The sequence below is a fragment of the Sinohyriopsis cumingii genome, unplaced genomic scaffold, assembly GCF_028554795.1.
Source record: "Sinohyriopsis cumingii isolate HCF-2022 unplaced genomic scaffold, ASM2855479v2 utg001747l, whole genome shotgun sequence".
Taxonomy (NCBI): Eukaryota; Metazoa; Mollusca; class Bivalvia; order Unionida; family Unionidae; genus Sinohyriopsis; species Sinohyriopsis cumingii.
The window spans coordinates 683,564-702,799 of NW_028316043.1; the positions used below are offsets into that span (position 1 = coordinate 683,564).

At 32.9% G+C, this 19,236-nt stretch overlaps 1 protein-coding gene across 1 annotated transcript; it reads left to right on the forward strand.

Moving 5' to 3' along the window:
• Nucleotides 1-3,581: 3,581 nt before the first annotated feature.
• On the forward strand, nucleotides 3,582-8,980 carry LOC149771652 (uncharacterized). The gene is made up of 5 exons (XM_089948273.1): nucleotides 3,582-3,711; nucleotides 4,325-4,410; nucleotides 4,698-4,792; nucleotides 6,648-6,755; nucleotides 8,661-8,980. Exons 1-4 carry the CDS (start codon nucleotides 3,635-3,637, stop codon nucleotides 6,750-6,752), a joined length of 363 nt encoding a protein of 120 aa, XP_089804399.1. The 5' UTR covers nucleotides 3,582-3,634; the 3' UTR covers nucleotides 6,753-6,755; nucleotides 8,661-8,980.
• Nucleotides 8,981-19,236: the final 10,256 nt, after the last annotated feature.

A 19,236-nucleotide genomic window follows, 5' to 3' on the forward strand; every position in this document is an offset into this window, starting at 1 on the left:
TCTGTCTTGTAAACCATGCTGACACTTCCACCCGCGGAATACATGTTCAAATTGACAAGAGACATGGGGTTTTCACTAAAAGACTTCCAATGATGTATACATCTTCCTGAACAAAAACTGTGCCAACCATGTCAGCTCTTTTGAAAATATTGTTTTCGATGAAGACTGTTCTTATCTTGAATTCCTGAAATTTGTGTGGCTCAATCGACGAACTCCTGCTATCAAAATGACATAAATTATTCAGTGTTAAGACTTTCGAGGAATATCGCTGTTATGAAATAATTTTAAATTTACTTTGTGATAAATCCAATGAAGTAATCAAAGAATGTGCCTAACACCTCACAAACAATTTTTAAGATTTTTATGAAATTTGGTATTTCACCTAGAAATGTCGAATTCATTTACTGTGATGACAAATTAAATATTGGAATAGCTTATACTTTTGGTAAGTTCTTTATCGCAAAACAGATAATGGAAGGGCATGCTAAAAAGTAGACATTTTCCTGCAAAATATGTTTATAAATTTACAGACTTAAACCACTGATAAAATGTTAGTGTTGCTAAGCTTAGGAATGTATTCCTGGTAAATTCACTGAAATAATACATTTATATTTACAAAACAATATTAGTGGTGAAGAAGCCAATATAACATGACGTTATCTATTAAGAGCTACAGCGCACAACAGTGATTTCAAATAGGTCTCGTTACATTGTGAAACATTGGTTAAATATAGTCAAGAATGGAATTACATCAAGTTTGGACTAATCAAAAGGTTTGCATCACTGGCCTATTTCTGAAGATTTCTATTATAGATTAAATTATTGTACCGATAATTAGATTGATCGTCTCAAGAACAATAGTCGAGAGTTACTTTATGTAAATATTACTATATTTTACTCCAGTCTTGGAGTAACATTTTGTCATTGACAATGTGAACACTGAATTAAAATTTCATTAGACGTTTACACATAACCGCTACGGAGACCATGTGCTTCTAGGTTACTTGACGCAAGTTCAGAATTTTTTTCTTCTAATTCTCTCATTCCATATTCCCGTATTATATTCCTTATGCAAGAGAGAGAGAGAGAGAGAGAGAGAGAGAGAGAGGAATGTCCAAAACAGAGATTATTCCGTGTCGATGCAATTCTGCACATCTTTAATTCATTTAGTAAGGGAATATTGTTTTTATCACTATTTTTGTTACAACGCTAATGATTAATCAGTGAAAATGATATCACTTAGAGAATATATAAAAGATAGCCTAATGTTGAAATATAGCCTAATGTTGAAACAATATTATATATTCGTATTAATGCGTCAAGGGCGTATATAAATTTGACATATCAATAAATGTGTATATCAAATTGTTTTATTCAAAATTGTTATTATATTTTATATTTTTGATTTAAACTAAAATTATTTCTATATTTCTATCGTACACTTTCATAATTCAAAACCTTTTCGACAGTGAATGAATGAACTTTTCCTATATCTACTCGCATTCCCTCTAAAGGTGGAGTCACAAGTTCATTATAAACATGTTTACGACACAATTAGGAACATTCCCCGGGGGAATGGGGTTAGAAGGTTATAGTCGATATGCACATAAAAGCCCTACCTAAATTCAATTGTACATTCGTATATATAGACCAAAACAGTTGCGAAACGTTCAGTTGTTCGAGTTCTGGTTTGGGAAAAGCTTCAGAGATCACGTCTACAGTACACATTGAGACAGGTTATAATACCTCTTTCTTCATCCTCTCTCTATGTTAATCTTTCAATATAATGATCCTTACACACACACACACACACACGCACACACACACACACACACACACACACACACACACACACACACACACACATATATATATATATATATATATATATATATATATATATATATATATATATTGATTTTATATATGTGACGAGTGTCGGGAATGCACGCAAATTATTACCTGATACAAATGTCCATAAGACGTTTATTTAAACTCTCAAGGCTCAGAAACCGTTTCTGTACAAATGCTTTCATGGGATATTGATAGCCTTGATGGTCTCATCGAATAATATCATAGTTCAGGTTCTTGTAGAAACCGGATGCTTGAGAATTCTTATCTAATTTTAATGGATGATGACATCTTGCAGTAACTGAAAGTTTGTCTTGGAAAGAACGATGTCATTTTGTAACGAAACAATTGATCTTGTCTTGGGAATTAAGATATATGTGTTAAAGGCGCTGAAAAGGCTTATGATGAGGATATAGAAGGAGATGTTTGCAAAGGCCTTTTTTCGATGCTAGGTTTAGTGATGTTTTTTCTTCTTCATTTGGTCTCATTCAGAAGAAGAACTTAATAGGTTGCTTAGCTTCGTTAATTACGTTTCATTGATTAAAATTAAAATTAAGGTTAGTAAAGAAATTGTAGACTCCTCATTTGTAGGAAAGAGAATGGAAAATAACTTAGTGAGTTGTTTCTTTGGTAACCGCGTATACTTATTGATCTTTTATTTATGCAGGTTACTTTTTCTGTTTTATGCCGAACCACTTTTCTTTGGCTTATGTCGCTAAAAGATCCATGTTGACTTTTCTTCTTTGATTTTGTGCAAATATTTCTAACTACTTTATCTTTCCTTTTATGGTTAATGGAGATACCATAACTAAGATGTCCTTCTCCACAGTCCTTGTACGTTTCCACCTCTTCTTCATTATCCGACCAACTGACTTTGTCTTCGAAAGCGTGTAAACTTTTTTATGTTTGTATTGAGATTTTTTGGTACTTGTGTATTCTCATCGTAATATCTGTCCATTCTGCTACGTGGATTAGAAGTAGCTGATCTGTTTAAGAGTTTATCCTTTCACTAGTTGTTTTACTTATTTACTTTATTCGATAATTGTGAGTTTATTAGTCAGTCATTGAATATTCATGATGTTATTGAATAGTAAACACTAGAGAATTGTGCATGACGTCCAAACTCTGCATGATAAACAAGTATACTGAAGAAGGAATCGCAAAATACTATTATGTATAATTCCCATTTACTAAGCATTTACTATTCATTCATTCACTCAAGTGAAAACATATTCGTATTTTATTCAGAAGCTTAACCACCCGGAATATATTAAGGTCTTTCTGTTATGCTCTTCCAGAACTGCGGTTGTTGACTAAGGTTATCTCTTGTTCGCTGTAAAGACGTAGTCAACGTACTTTAAACAAAATATGACTCACCAAATAGACAGAGAAATATAAAAAACTCGATTGTATTTTCAGTACATCATCCGTCATGCACTTTTGTGATTGGGTAGTTTACTCGTAATATGATTACCACAGGTAAACATATTTTGACGTGAAGGCAGCGTCTTAATGTGGCAAATTAACGAAGAATATCTAAAATAAAATATTACAAACGCATGGTTTATCTAGTTCTATGACCGTTTTATTTTCAGTACAGTGTTTGAAAATCTAAAATATTACACATAAACAATTTATTAAAATAATATGAATCACTACTTGGAGTATTTTCGTGTTGAAGCTGCTTGGTGATGTGACAGATATACTGTGGCTATCTAAACTAGAAATTTACAAAATCAAAATTTATACATTTATATCAGTGTCGCATTCTCTGTTCTAGGAAATGAAGTCGTTTGGTTTAGCTGCAGTCTTCGTACTTGCCCTCGTCATATCGAATGTACTGTCTGATTGTCCGGAAGGGTAATGGCATATACTTTATATGTAGTATCGTAATCACTCCATCTCAGTGTGTTCCTGAGTACATAAATAACGCAGATATTATATGACTGCAATCATATATCACATTTGCTATAGACGTGCCCAACGTTCCCTACCATAGGTTATATCTCGGTACAAAGTGTATTCAGAATGTTATTACGGTTCCTTTTATGAACATAGATTGAAGATATAAAGTATTTGGTCACTTGGCAAAAGCAGAATACATGTATGAAACGACAGGTAATTTCTTTAAAAACACCTTTAGTAATCTGAAACTAAAGCATCAAATAAGTTACAAAATAATTGTCAAAGAGTACTTGTTCCTTCGATAATTTAAATTTATGCATTCTCTGGAGGAACGGAAACAATGCAAAGTTGGCTATTTCGACTGATTTCCATACTTAAAGTTGTTTTTTTGCATTTTCAGCAGAGAAATTAAAGACGTTGTGATGAGTTTCTGAATATATATATCCGAGATATACAGATATATATACATTAGTATTCTTACGTTAATAGTAAATCGGTAGCTTAAATCCGTGATGACCATATATCATTTACATAATTCAAAGTCTAATATACCTTTTACCCTTTTCAGAGGTTGCGAATGTAGTGAATTTTGTGTTGACAGCAGCAACAAATGGTGCAACAATGACACTGACGCAGACTGCTCGTGCAAGAAAGGTTGTTTTGATAGTTACATCTTTCTATTGTTCCCTTCCGTTTTTTCCAGAAGATTATTATAGTTCTGGTCATTTAAAACATTCTACTACTAAAGCTTCTCCTCTGATGTATCAGTTAATATTTTTCTATTTTACTACTCCTGCTGCTACTGAGACTGATGTTAATACTAATATTTCCACTTCTGTTCTTGATTATTAGTTACATCACTGTAACAATCACTAACAATACCAGCAAAGTCATCATAGTAAACATCATTATCCTATTAATCTTCGTTACCAATTTTACAGGCTGCATGATATATGACAGCCTTCTGGAGCCCGACGAGACTAAGGATATCTACTGCAATACAATCAGTTGCTCAAGAGAGGGTGTCTCGTCAAGTGTAAGTAAAACCTATGTTTAGTTATTCTTGGCATGCAGAATTGTAAAATGAGCACACTCTATGACTCATCTACAATCACATTATATAAGTGTGTTTTAACTGTGTTGTGGAAATATTAGTGAACAAAAACAGTTGATCTTAAGTTGTGCACTTTAAGTGTCAATGGCTGTAGAATTGGTTTAAGCTCTGTAGTGTGTCAAATGATGAATAAAAACTGGATTTGCTGTTAAGCAGTACCGTGTCTTGTCAGCGAAAGAATGCAGAAAGAGATTGGTTTTAAGCTTGACAAAGTAGGTGTGGACCGACCAATTGATTGTGGGATTGGTCTAATGCTATACAGTGTAAGTGCAGATTGACTTATGGATTACGGGATTGGTCTTAAGCTATGCAGTGTAGGTGTATGTAGATCAGTTAATTATGGGAATGGTCTTTTGAAATGTATGTCAACACATCAATCTACATGCTATATTGACATATTATATACACAACATTTACATTACTTGGTCATTATAGCGTATCATTGGAAACATTAAATATTCAATTTGTTCCCTGGCAACGGATTAGTTCGGGAAAGTGATTCCAATTATCCTTATTTAAACATTGAATTTGTGACTTCGTGTTGGGTCTACCAACCTATATACTTTCCTATGGTGTTTGTTTTGGATCTGCTTTAGGGTCAGTATTTATTATGTTATACATATTTGATTTAATTTTTATCTGATTTAGCTGTAAGTTTTAAGATATTTTTATTTTTTTTATTTCATTATGTTGCAATAACTTGACTTGGAACTCGATACTTTTTCAACTAAATAGTTTGATATTGACTGTTCATGTGTGTAAATATATAAAGCTGACCTAGTTTCCGACCTTATTTCAAAATTAGTAACAGTCATGTCAACAAGTATTTCTTTTAATTTAATTTTATTGTAAGAATATTAATACCGAGATCGAGGCTGTGTTGGCTAAATGACCCTCCACGTGTAAATAGTTTTAGAGAAGTAAACAACTTTTTCGCGGAGTAAAATGATTGGTTGTTATCAATGTGATACTGGGGCTAAGAGACTTTTTTGGTATGTAAATATGATCACGTTATGTCGTTTCCTTCTGTTGTAGCCAGTTTTCGAATTATATGTTAATTTTTCTTTAGATTATTTGTATTGTAAAAGATTAATTCGTTTCCCTGGAAATATTTGTGTGCTCATACAGAATTCTTAAACAGGGACATTTCCTAAAAATTGTATTCGGATTTCCAACACCGGAGTGTTACTTTTTGAATTTCTACAAGGACCTGCAGACCACAACATAATACAGGATGCAGCATACGTTAACGCCTTCCATCTTGGATTCTTCGTCGGGATGCGAACTTGATTTCATTATAACACTTCAATATTAGGATTTCTTAAATTTTACTTGTGGGTTATTTTCGGATCATTTTTTGATTTGATTCTTAAACCGTAAATTCTTATTTTTCTTTTTAACAGTATTTTTCCTGCCTAAACATGTGACATAAGAATTAGGACAACTTCTACTTTTCATGTATTCATTACATTAGAGATTCATGTAGAATAAATGTGAATGTGGACAAGTATTACAATCACTATCTCATTTAAGAATTACATCTTCTCCTTTAAGCAGAAATGTTGTAAAAGGTTGGACCGCACCTTTCTGTGTGAGTTTCAAACTATTAGTATCGTGGAATGGCTAGTGTCATAGTGCTTACAGTGGCTTTCTGGCTTAGGTAAAACAAAAGAATCGCGCTATACCTGTCTGTCGTTGTTGTATGTGTTTTGTGGACCTCTTTGCGTCAATCTTTCTTACTGAAACACGGAATGAAAGATGGTATATTTAATTTTAGAGTACCTCGAATTATTGGTGCAAGCCTGAAGGTCTTCAAGCTGATGTCAACTACCCATCAGATTGGTATAATGAGCCAAACTGCAAAGACTACTCCTCGACTTAACAGGTAATGTGGCAGAAAGGTAGATCTTTTAAGTGTTTTGACCGGGCTAATCGCCGTGTCAGAGATATGTATGATACACTGAGATGAAAGTTCAATTCGAACAAATTTTCAAAGACAATATATTTAAATTAGGAAGCAATTTAAACAAAACCTAGTATGTTAATACATGTGAAATCTCATTTTGTTCGATCGACAATTTCGTGATCAACTGGCATTATTTGAGCATGTTTTGAAACACATGTAGCATTTTAATAGACTACACAATCCATTGTCAGACTTTATAAGCGCTTGTTTCCAATCAAATGATAAAATGTGATTTGCGTTTGACAATATCGTTTGAGTAAATTGAATGTTTACACGTACCGCAAACACAAGCAAGAAAAGCATCGAGATCTGATGTTTGTTCAAGATTGCCTGATGGTTTGGCTGAATATGTCATGTATATACTATGGTCTACACAGCCACTTTGAATAAACAGATTGGAATATTATGTAAATCATCAGATGCAGGATACAGACGAAATAGTAAATCTTTACACACACACACACACACATATGAATAACCCTAACTCTAACCCTTTACACATTCACACACAGACAGACACACACACACACACACACACACACACACACATGGTACTAGGACAAAATGGTAGCGGACAAAATGATACGGACAAATTCAAAATGGTATCGGACAAATTGGTATAGATTAAATGGTACAAACAAAATGGTACGACTTAAATTTTATAAATACGAAAAACACAAACAAGGTTTTACTAAATGACATTAATAGGCTGCTATTGTGAACTGACCATAGATGATTCATAATAATTACCTAAACAAACAAAAAATTTTAATTTCAAAATAAAAAAGCAATATCAGGATATATATATATATATATATATATATATATATATATATATATATATATATATATATATATATATGTGTGTGTGTGTGTGTTTGTGTGTGTGTGTGTGTGTGTATTTTATTTCGGATTACACTGGGCAGTGCATCATTACCTTAATGTTGCACTTGCTACATTTTTATTTGATTACCTATATACATAAAACTCACTTATTTTAACTTTTACTTTTTTTATAACTTACCTGTTGGAGATAAGCGTGTGTACCAGCGGATAAAGAATTTTCGAATAGAATCTTTTAGAGTGTGCATTTTGTATTTAATTACTTGCATACGTATTTTTATTTAATAATTTAATCTAATTTGATGGTGTCCAATATATGTAAATTATCTACCTATGGACCATTGGTTTCAAAATTAAATGTGTTTATAAATATAAAAAAGGTCATTGAAACTACCACAGTCAGCAGCTGATTAAAATAATCAACCACAAATCAGTTAATCTGATCTGATTTCAAGATATTAAAATTGAGTTCATTTGTTGCACTAACATTTTAAGCTGACAATGGAATAAAGAACATGCTAACGAATGTAATGATTGTGATGTTATTGTTCATAGCATATAAAGTATAATTAACAAGGTGTAGTATTTCAAAAATGTATATACAAATGTAGCTAATGTTTATATTAATTTTTGATTTGTATGAGTCTTTAGGTGATCCATTAAAGGATTTGGTCTCTTTTCGATGTCTGTACGTCCCCCTGTTTAGACCAAAACAGAAACATGCATTGCTCAAGCACATTAAACTTGTATTAAATACTATTCGTCGAGTGTTTTTCATTTTATAATAGTCTTGTACATATTTCATACTTCTTAATATAAACGCAGCACTATTTTGAATATGTCGTTGATAGTGAATTTTATGCCTCGATTTGTGTATTTGCCAACCAGCTTGATATTAATGGTATCAAACAGAAAGATATGTTCCCGTTTATCACTGTACGAAGCTGCAATATGAGACATATTTTTGTATTCACATTTCAGTTGAATGTCTGATCTGAAGAGTAAGATCTGAGACTGTCAACCAATTTACAACAATTAAACAGATGTGGACAATTTAACAATCTCCCCAAGGGCAAGAGATGTGTTAGTTAGACCATATGTATGTGTGCCACCAGCTTTTAACGGCGAAACGTCTTTTTGCGGGTACTACAAAATGTGCTGAATATAGAAGATCAACTTCCGCATCCTTGTTTTGACATCAATGTTATATTTTATAGTTTTGCCGAATTAGGACTTATATTTTGAACAATATCTTTCATTATTATAAATTTGATATTATCAAATTAAAGATCTTCTCTCAGGCCCTGTGTTTGTTCGTTTAATAAAACGTAGATTAGTCGTCCTTTCAAATATTTTCTAACAGGATTTACTGACCTTTGGAACTCTTTTTATGAAAGATGAATACCGTTCTTATACAGAGACATATTGCTCTCAAAATGTATATTGTAATGTAAAGACATTTGTTTTCATATTTAATGGCTGTCAAAATAAAAAAGGAATTGCTTGCTTGTCCTTTTTAAAGGGATTTTAAAATTTATACACACAATATCAAGTTTAATAAAAAGAAGCACAAGAAGCTGTAAAGTGAATCATGTTTTGCTAGTAAACGTACTAGTAACAATACTACATGGTTATTTCCCAAACATATGTGTTAACAATACCCTATTTCCCACCACTGATTTTGTGATCTCTAAAACCTGATGTAGTAACAATAATACAAAGCTCTCCACCAAACCGAAATAGTAACAATACCCTAATTCTATGCACTGATTTGTTTTCTTTAATACCTGGTGTAGTAACAATGCTACATAGCTCTCCACCAAATTCATCTAGTAACAATACCCTATTTCTAGGCACTGATTTGTTTTCTTCAAATTCTGATGTAGTAACAATATTACTTAGCTATCCCACACACACATGTAGTAACAATGCCATATTTCCAGTCACTAATTTTATGATCTCCAAAGCCAGATGTAGTAGCAATACTACATAGCTCTTCCCCCAAACCCATGTAGTAACAATACCCTATTTCTAGGCACTGGTTTTGTGATTTCTAAACCTGATGTAGTAACAATACTACATTGCTCTCCTATGCCATAATATTACTTGCTAATGTAGCATCTCTACATTGTTAAACTTGAAATCCCTTTTTGATAATGCTTTTCCAAGGTAACTGCATTGTTCTGAAGCTGTCATCATCAAGCCTGTTTTAATATTATGGCCAGTAATACATTCTTGTTGGAATAGCGGAAGGTGCTACAATATATCCAGTATATTGAAGTATACCACATTTTAATCATCATAAAAAAATATAAATAATTTCAACAGTAACGTAAGGCACAATTTCATTCTCATGTAATAGAATTAAAACGACGGTAGCATCTCATTCAGTTATTTGTTGTAGTTCTTCCATATAAGGCAGATATTGAGGTAATTATTTCATTAGGATACTGTTTGAGTTTCATATAAATTCTGTTCTACTCTTCCATCGATCTCTTTTCAACATATGGCCTACATATAGAGACATTGTCTCCACTAATACAGTGTTTTCCTCATTAGTTTTCTGAAAAGATAAAATACTTCATTTGAAAACATTGCAGACACTAGCATGGAAATTTTGTTAATACTATTTTGATCCACCATGCACACCTCATACAAGTATTCTAACCATATACTCTCAATATCTGAATCAATGATCTTCAATAATTTGAAACACCCGATTTTATCTTTAGAGTGATTACTATAGATAATATAATTGGAATGCTATATATAACTGTCAGGTAGAAAATTGCAATAAATAGACAAGTTTTATCGAGTTTCCATTCTCAGATATCTATAAAGAAAAAAATATTATCCTATAAAATCTGAATGCTGCAGGTGATAAGTATTCTAAGAAACTATTACCCAAACTATACTTACATCTGCCTCTCATTATGAACATACATTAATCTCTTCAAGCTCACTCTTTTGCCTTGATCTCTTGTCTTCTATAACTCCCATTCAGTGTGAACAAAAGTACTACATTTGGAGAATGAATTGATCTGAAATCAGAGATTAGGTGTGAAATACATATAAACTTGAATTAGGTCATACTTATCCACCTCCATAAATATAGTCTGATCCAGTGCCCAACATTGCATCTATTTGTTTTTTCAAATCCAGTCAGGGTATGCATGCATGGTTATGGTTTAGAGATATTGATACTGGACATAAGGGAGAGTCCCCTGCTCCAAGTGTATGATGTAAGGCCCATGTACAGATACAAGGATCGGGGATCTCATGAGATTTCTACTAAGGCACTTACAGTTTTAAACAAATATAAAATTATGGTGATCGCTTAACTCTTAAGAAGCAAGGTATTATCTGTGTTAGACTTCTTAATTAGAAGTGACCCACTTTGAAAATGACATCCAGAATATCAAAATGCAAAGAATTGACAAAGGAAACAAAATGAATGAAACTAAAATTCAACAGCATGAAAGTTTACTGAAAAGTGAGCTTCTCACATCATTAACAACTGATGATCAGCATAATAAGTACAACCAAAATTCCATGTTGTCAGCTAAAAAAAATAATATATATCATGATAATGATAGTTACAGTTGTTATGATGATAATTACAAGAAGCAATTAAATATAATGAAGTTATTATTATTATTACTATTATTATTATTATTATTATTATTATTACTGTTATTTTTTCCTAATATAAAGACGGTACATTTTAAGAAAAAATGGACATTAATTTGTCATAAACTTAAAACATCTTTTTTTGAATTTTTGAAAGAAGACGAGAAAGTTTCACCATACGCAGAGTTTTGTATTGGACACAAAACATAATGAATACTGTATTTATGAGATACATCATTATCATTAATCACAAATACAATTAGTATTTATATTTTGTAACTGCAAGGATAACAAATTGTGATAATTTCATATCTCACATATGTTTACTAAAACCTAACTTGGATGTATGTAGAGACTCAGAGTGTACTAACATAAATTTCTAATGCCACTGTGTCACAGAAATTGGTTATTAATGTTCGGCAAGTTTATTGATCTGGTGAAGTTAAGTAATTATTTTTCACACCTGCATGGTATTTGGGTGCAAACATTAAAGGATTTTGTTTGTAAATACATCATTACTTTATATATGAACTAATATTCAAAAGTTTAAAACCTTGATATAAATGTTTTAAATGTCTCTAAAATATGACCTTTAAAACTGTGTATGGTTATAGGGTCCTCTCAACAGCACACATACTTAATAGTCTAACTAACACATGAGCATACACAAGGGCATAGTTGAAGAATGGGAAGACCCAAGAGTGTAGTTATGAAACCTAATTTGTAATATTTAGTAGCAAGAATATTTTCAAGATGGCATTGATTGATTTCATATTCAAATATTTGATTTACCCTGTTTACCTTCAGTATCAGTTAGACCAGAAGTTGAAAGAATGCGTCAAGTTCCTGACAATTTGGTAATAATTATAAACATTAGACTGCATGCGATTGCAAAACAACGACTTGCTATTAAGGCCAATATCCTTCAGATTTCAAATGGACATTAAGGTCCATACTCTTATCATAAACATTATATGTGAGAGTTACAGTCATTGCAATGATGCTTTATCACATATTTTACATCTTAACCTTGGCAATTATACATGAGTCAAGTTATTTAAATCATGGTCTAATAAACTTTCCTAACCTATTTGATCCTCAGGTGATGGAAATCTTTATTCCATATGTCCGAAAATGTTGACTGACAAACTGCATGATGCGTCATTTCTGTTTTTCATGTATATACTGCTTGTGGATTGTTAATTTTCTAGATTTGTAAGGCAGCATCGTATCTGGCATTCTGTCTGCATGATCTCTTCCTTGTTCTTGACTAATACCTTTTCTGTACCCAGCTGAAATTGTGATAGATTTCCTATCATTTCGATGCCTGCAGTGTGACAGTTTATAGTGATGTCTAGCACTGGTGCATCATGCCGCAGACATGTAGCATGATGTTCCACCCAGTCACATTATCCTGACACCAGGCCGACCAGTTCTAATACTAACCTCTTAAAGCTGAGGCAGCTGTTAGTACCATTTGTGTAAATCTTTGGTATGATTTGGCTGGGGTTCGAAACCACGACCTCCTGCTTCCGAGACGGACGCTCTAACCACTAGATCACCAGAGTGGTAAGATTTCCTAATGTATTTATAATAGAATGTTTTGTCAATCTTATACAAACATCTGGAGCAAAATCCACAAATACGCTTTCCATCATCAGTAAAATAAGACACGTTTCCATTTATGTCCCTTCCCTTCAACAACGTTGTCAAAAGACCACTCAACTCTGCTTTCAAAACACTTGGTCGATTATCAGTAAGTTGCTTGTTTGATATCAGCGTCTGTTATCCCTTTTAGACAGTAATTCACACATTGTGTTGCTCTCTATAAGCATGTTGTTACATATTGCATAGCTTTTCCCATCAGCTTGGAGTTACAGTAAGTTATTAATTGTTTGCTGTTATTTGATTTGCATGTTTCATCAAAGTTGTAATTGTATATGCTTAAATCATAGATGTATATGCTTTAGGTTTTAGATTTTAAGTGTGTTACAAAATATATAAGTTTAAATTTGATTTTTTATTCTTTTCTTTAACTTCAGATTTTGGTACAAGAATATAAACATCAATAAAACACACTTTATAGCTATAATGATTCATCAATGAACATTTTCTCTTCAAAATGCAAGAAAATTAGATTTTTTTCGGCTTTCGTAAATGACACTAAAATCCCGAGCATCACCACATGCCCTATCTTCCACCAGCAAATCATGGGATAACTAATTAAGAAACATATTTCTTGCCAAAATGCAGTTCTGGACAAAGCGCATAGATTTGATGATGGCACATGAAAACCAAGGAAAACTAACATCATGAACATCTTTATATAATGAAGTGAACATTCAAGTGGTTAAGTGTATCATCTGCATTCTATTGTGTCCCTCTCCCAGTTTTGAGGCTTAAAACGCATGCTAGAACTGAAAACTACATCAATTGATTAACAGTTACTTCTGTATTGCTGTGATGAGTTAATATTTGACCAATAAGAACTGTAAAAATGCTACACATACCTATATCTACAAAACTTATTGTTCCACACCACCTGGTTAAATAATAAATGATAACAAATTTGAATCAGAAGTAGGATATTGAAGAATCCTATAAAAATGTAATTGCTAAGTGCCACATCTGAAAAAAGAAATGGTAGATATTACAATTAATTACAAGCAGAAAAGATAGAATCCTCAAATACACTGCATTTATTTTACGGTTTATAAATATTTTGTGATATAACATTTAAGATGCTACATGTCTTGATCCATTAAGCTAATGATGGATTTTCCATCTGCTTATCCTTGAAGCAACTGCTTGACTCTGCTGGTTTTGTAGAAGTTATTGATGAGAAAACTGCACCAGCATCATATTTCTTGTTCCTCTGCAACTGATGTACCTGAAGCATCATGTCTTTATGACAGATCTTCTTGCAAAGAACTTCTCAATTTGTCAATAAGTGATGTACCCACAACTTCAATACTTTTGGATATATCATCATCTTGCCACACATAATTGTCCATTAATGAAGTTCCTAAGGCTTTATTACTTTCAGTTCCATAATTGTTTTCCATGGGATTGCCTAGTTCATCAAAGGCAAAGTCTGTTTAACTACTCGTTTTATATGGCTATGCTTTCATTGATTTATTTCAGGCAGCTTATCATACTAACCAATTGAATTAGCAATATGTTTACTTTTACTGCTAGATATTAGCAGTTATAATACAAAGCACTGGGCATTACATGAGACATTGTTTGGCATAACTAATGTTAGTGATTGGATTTTCTCCAGAACTAGCATTTCTCATAGTTTTACAACTAGAGAGCCATTGGGATCCAATTCATTACCCAACAGGTAATATATTTTTATTTATGTATGTGTGGCACATCTGCACTATCACGGCCACCACACTGAACCAGGTTAATTAGGTAGTAATATTCATTAAGTTTAATTTGCTAATAATTGTGATTGATGAGATAAGCCACTCTTCAGATTTGAGCAAATTCATGTGGATGCTCTTAGGACTGATTGGGCTTATTTTAAAATTTTATTTGAAACAACTTCCAAGCTCAATATCAAGCCCTACTAGTCAGGGTTGGTTCATAATGTTAAAGCTATTATTCAAATAGGTAGACCATCCCCAATCATATCATAAACTTCAAAGCATAGAGACTTGAAATGTTAGGAGAATATGTGGAATATTAATAATAAACAACACATCCATGTATTCATGATCACATAATCCCTACACTTTCATCAAAATATTCAAGGGAACTATTATATTTATGGGTTTTGTGGAAAACAGTAACAGTTCCAAGTCTGGACATAGTTATATTTATTCAATCAGAACATACTTTTGTTTTTACTTCTTAATGAATCTCTCTCTCTCTCTCTCTCTCTCTCTCACATAATTAAGAATATATTTCAACTATAGTGGTTTTCCGCACACTCCTGCTGCGGAACTAATCATGTTTTGATGTTCACCGACCCACCACCCCACCCAAATCATTGCTAACCTAGTCTGCCCTGTTGTTAGGAAAATTACCCTGTAAGACCTCCATGAATTTTCCTCACTTTTATTAATAAAAATAGTAATATTTTGTGCTCGCTCCATTAAATGGAATTAATTATTCTAACTGTATTCATATGCTTTAGTGACAAAATAGAATGTATTAAGGTATTACCTATATAAACCATTAACACAATGGTTATGTGCTAATGGATAAAGAATTAAAATAATCTAAATAATTGATAATTGTTGTTGAAAAACTACTAAATGCACATATATAAACGCTATAATACATATACTACTACTACTACTACTACTACTAAGTTTAATTATAATCTCATTTCAAACTTACTTTGCCAGACATTTAAGGAAAGCAAGGCAACACATTTATTTATAAATATATAATGTTAAAATAATTTTAAAATAACTTTTTATCTTATTCAAAATTTCTTGCTCAGATATTTTTCTCCTAAAAAATATTATGTTGAAAAGGTAAATGTGTAAATAACATCGACCAAAAATTCTCATGAAGCCTGTAACAGTCTCTGGGCTGAAATTTTGATTTCATATCAATCTCATTACTTCTTTTCTAACTGCTGAATGTGGAAACCATCTCTGATATTCTTCAACAATAGCACCATTTTCAATTCAACTGCTGTGGTGGACATATTGGAATCTAGACTGGCATCGTTATTATTTAGGACAAACAAGACATCATAAGACGTATTTTGGTGGAAATCATATGTTGATATTACTTTCTATTTTTGGAGGAGTCTGATGTTTAGAATAACAATCTGGTGTATGCTCTTCATAGTTTATCTTTACATAATCCCAACTCTTTCTCTAAACACATGGATAATGAGTTGGTTCACTATATGAATTTATGGAAAGCAGTATCATATTAATGTCTACCACTTTTTCTATTAATCAGAAATATTTTATTCTCATAATACTAAAAGCATTTGCAACCCTTCTGCTCCATAATCTCTCTCTCTCCCTCTGTCTCTCTCTTTCTTTTTCTCTCTCTCCTGTTTATATTATTTGACATTTGATATTTATGAATGCACAAGGGCCTCATTGGTTGTTTACACGTGCTGTGCATGTGTGTTTTAATACCATCCTCAGCTTGCTAATCAAGTATGAACTCACAATTAGCAAATTCCTCAGTAAGGATAGTGCATGGATCAGATGTTTACAGTGATAGGGTGTTTGAGCCCAAACATCTTCTTTATACCCATAAAATAACAAAGTTGTATATAGAGAAGTTATATATTTCATTTAGCAGTATAATGCTATTAAAAGTAGAAGAAAACAGGTATGGATTACTGAAAAATAATGTATACTCTGAAAAGCCAATATGCAGCTAGCAAAACTGCACCAGAACAATAAACAAAATAACTCTAAGAAGCTACACCCCCCACCCTGAAAAGCCATTTAAATTGAGCTAGCTATAAGGACACCAGCACCTAACCCCCAATATACAATGGCCCGAATTCACTATTTAGAACCCAACAAACCCTAACACACGTACTAAAGTTATGTTTGCACCCCATGACTCCGTTCCATCCAGGATATGCTGGTAAAGCGTTGGAGGTGTCACCTTTATTTTTCATTTCTAAAGGTCATAGTTTGTGATTTTGGATTTCGTGTTCGATTTTTTTGTTTCACATCAGGGATGCTCTTTGTTTCGTTTCATCATAATGTTTGAGTTTTCCCTGCATGCTGGTTCTGAAATGTACTCCGTTCCCACCCGGTACGTAGGTTGGTTTCCATTCGCAGGTCAATACATGCAAACACTAGTGCCTGGGATTGTTTCCTTGCCTTGAATCTTACATGCATGAAACGTATGATCGCATTCCTTTTCCCTTTGCAAAAGTATAGGGTGACAGTTTCCGCTCCCATACCCATTGTATTATCATTATTATTTTGAAGTGACTTGCCATATTCATTATTGTCCGGTGTAGTGCTGTTTGTGTGTGTTATGTTGTAACTTTATGTTTTAAAACAGATCATTAGAAACTAATTTCAGATACATAGAGCTTTACCGTGCCTCTAAAACAAAGTGTGGGAGAATGTGGGCCGAAATCACGCCAGTTGATGCCAGTAGACAGCATTTGGTGAACCTGAGATCAAATTACCAAACAAGACTGATAAGTACGCCCACATAAACCCGCAACCTAATGAGGAATGATAAACACAGAAGGGACTAACCTAAGGACATATATGGCTGTGATTCATGCGAAATACCACAGTGGAGAATTAGCAGCAAATAACCAAGTAATAGAGCACTAATTACAAACTAATTCTTAAACACAGGTGAAATAAGAACAAATGAAATTTAGACAAATTTTTTTTTTTACCGTGCCTACAAAAAAAACCCAACAAATACCCACAAGAACAAGAATAACATAGTATATCTCCCTGGAAAACCATCTCAGGATGTGCTGGCTGAGATGACATCTGACCTCCAAGCAAAAAATTGCATTAGAAAAATCATCTTTTCTGTGGAAAGCTATCCAAAGTGGCCAGTAAATTTACACCAGAAACTATTCTGATTAGTATAATTTATATCACGTTCGCGTGTTCGAAAAATGTCAAATGTATATAATTTTGGGATTCATAGTTGAACTTTTTTTTGCCATCACAATAAAGTGGATTTGGAATGGACATCATGATATACGGTTATAGGACATATAAATTTCCTGAAGGACACAAGCAAAATAAAAGCGACAAGTAAGACTTCAAAGGGATCAAACTTTGTGATAAAGGAATATACAATGCAAACATCATAAGACTTCATGTCAAAAGTAAAACATGAATCTTTGGAAACTGTTGTTTGTGTAATTTTAGAATATTAGGAAAATGAATAATGAAAAATCTCAGATTCTGGATGAGAGAAAACCTCTCAAATCTAAAACAACACTTTCCCAAGTAAACTCTTACAGCATAGTGCAATCTTCCCAAGTATGTAAGCAAAACTTATAACTAATTATCACGTAAATACTTAAAATTTAATATATGTTTGTCTTATGCTCGATATTTAACTTAATTATATTATTTATAAAATCCTGCATTCCTCTGTAAAATCCAATGATTTGTTACCTATTTAACTTCTAGTGGTTAGAGCATCTGCCTCGAATGAGGGAGGTCACTGGTTTGAACCCTGGCCGAGTCATGCCAATCACTTCTAACAATGGTACTAACATCTGCCTCCCTAGGCACTCAGTATTAAGAGGTTAGTGTTAGGACTGGTTGGCCTAGTGTCCGGATAATGTGACTGGGTGGGACATCATGCTTCATGTGTGCTGTACGATGCCCAAGTGATATACATGACAATAAACTGCCACATTGCAAACATCATACCGATATTTCTGATTTTTTTTAAAGCTACGTTAAAAATACAAATCACACATACTCACACATTTAGCCTTCTTTCTATCTTGACAAGGAAGATAACTATTGTTAACCATGCAAAACTGTAAAGTATATCCCCATATTACATATTAGAATCAATCATTATTTAGTATAACTGGAGTTCTAGCTTGTCTACTTGCAAGGAGAGTTAGAAAACCTGTCTGCTTTTGTTTCCACAAATCATCTGCAAAACTGTAAAGGATGTCCTAAATTTCCTATTTTTAGCAATCATTATTTAGTATAACTTTAGTTCTAGCTTGTGTACTTACAAGGATAGTTAGAAAAACAATCTGCTTTTGTTTCTACAAATCATCTAAAGGCTTATTGTCGGGTTGGCGAGCACCTAAGATCCTCTTTGATGCAAATCATGTAGTTCGAAAACTGGTCTCAGGGTGCAAGGGACAGATTTTATGATCAAATTTAGTGTTGCATACACCTGCCAAGTAAAAATTTTAAACAATAAACAGTGCATGAGTGAGGTCAAAGAGGTCCATAATTTTGGACAGGCATAC

Excerpts from the sequence above, each read along its gene's own strand:
- LOC149771652 (XM_089948273.1), top strand. The coding sequence starts at position 3,635 with ATGAAGTCGTTTGGTTTAGCTGCAGTCTTCGTACTTGCCCTCGTCATA. Across the intron at positions 3,712-4,324 it reads CTGTCTGATTGTCCGGAAGG|AGGTTGCGAATGTAGTGAAT; the intron begins GTAATGGCATAT and ends TACCCTTTTCAG. Across the intron at positions 4,411-4,697 it reads AGACTGCTCGTGCAAGAAAG|GCTGCATGATATATGACAGC; the intron begins GTTGTTTTGATA and ends CCAATTTTACAG.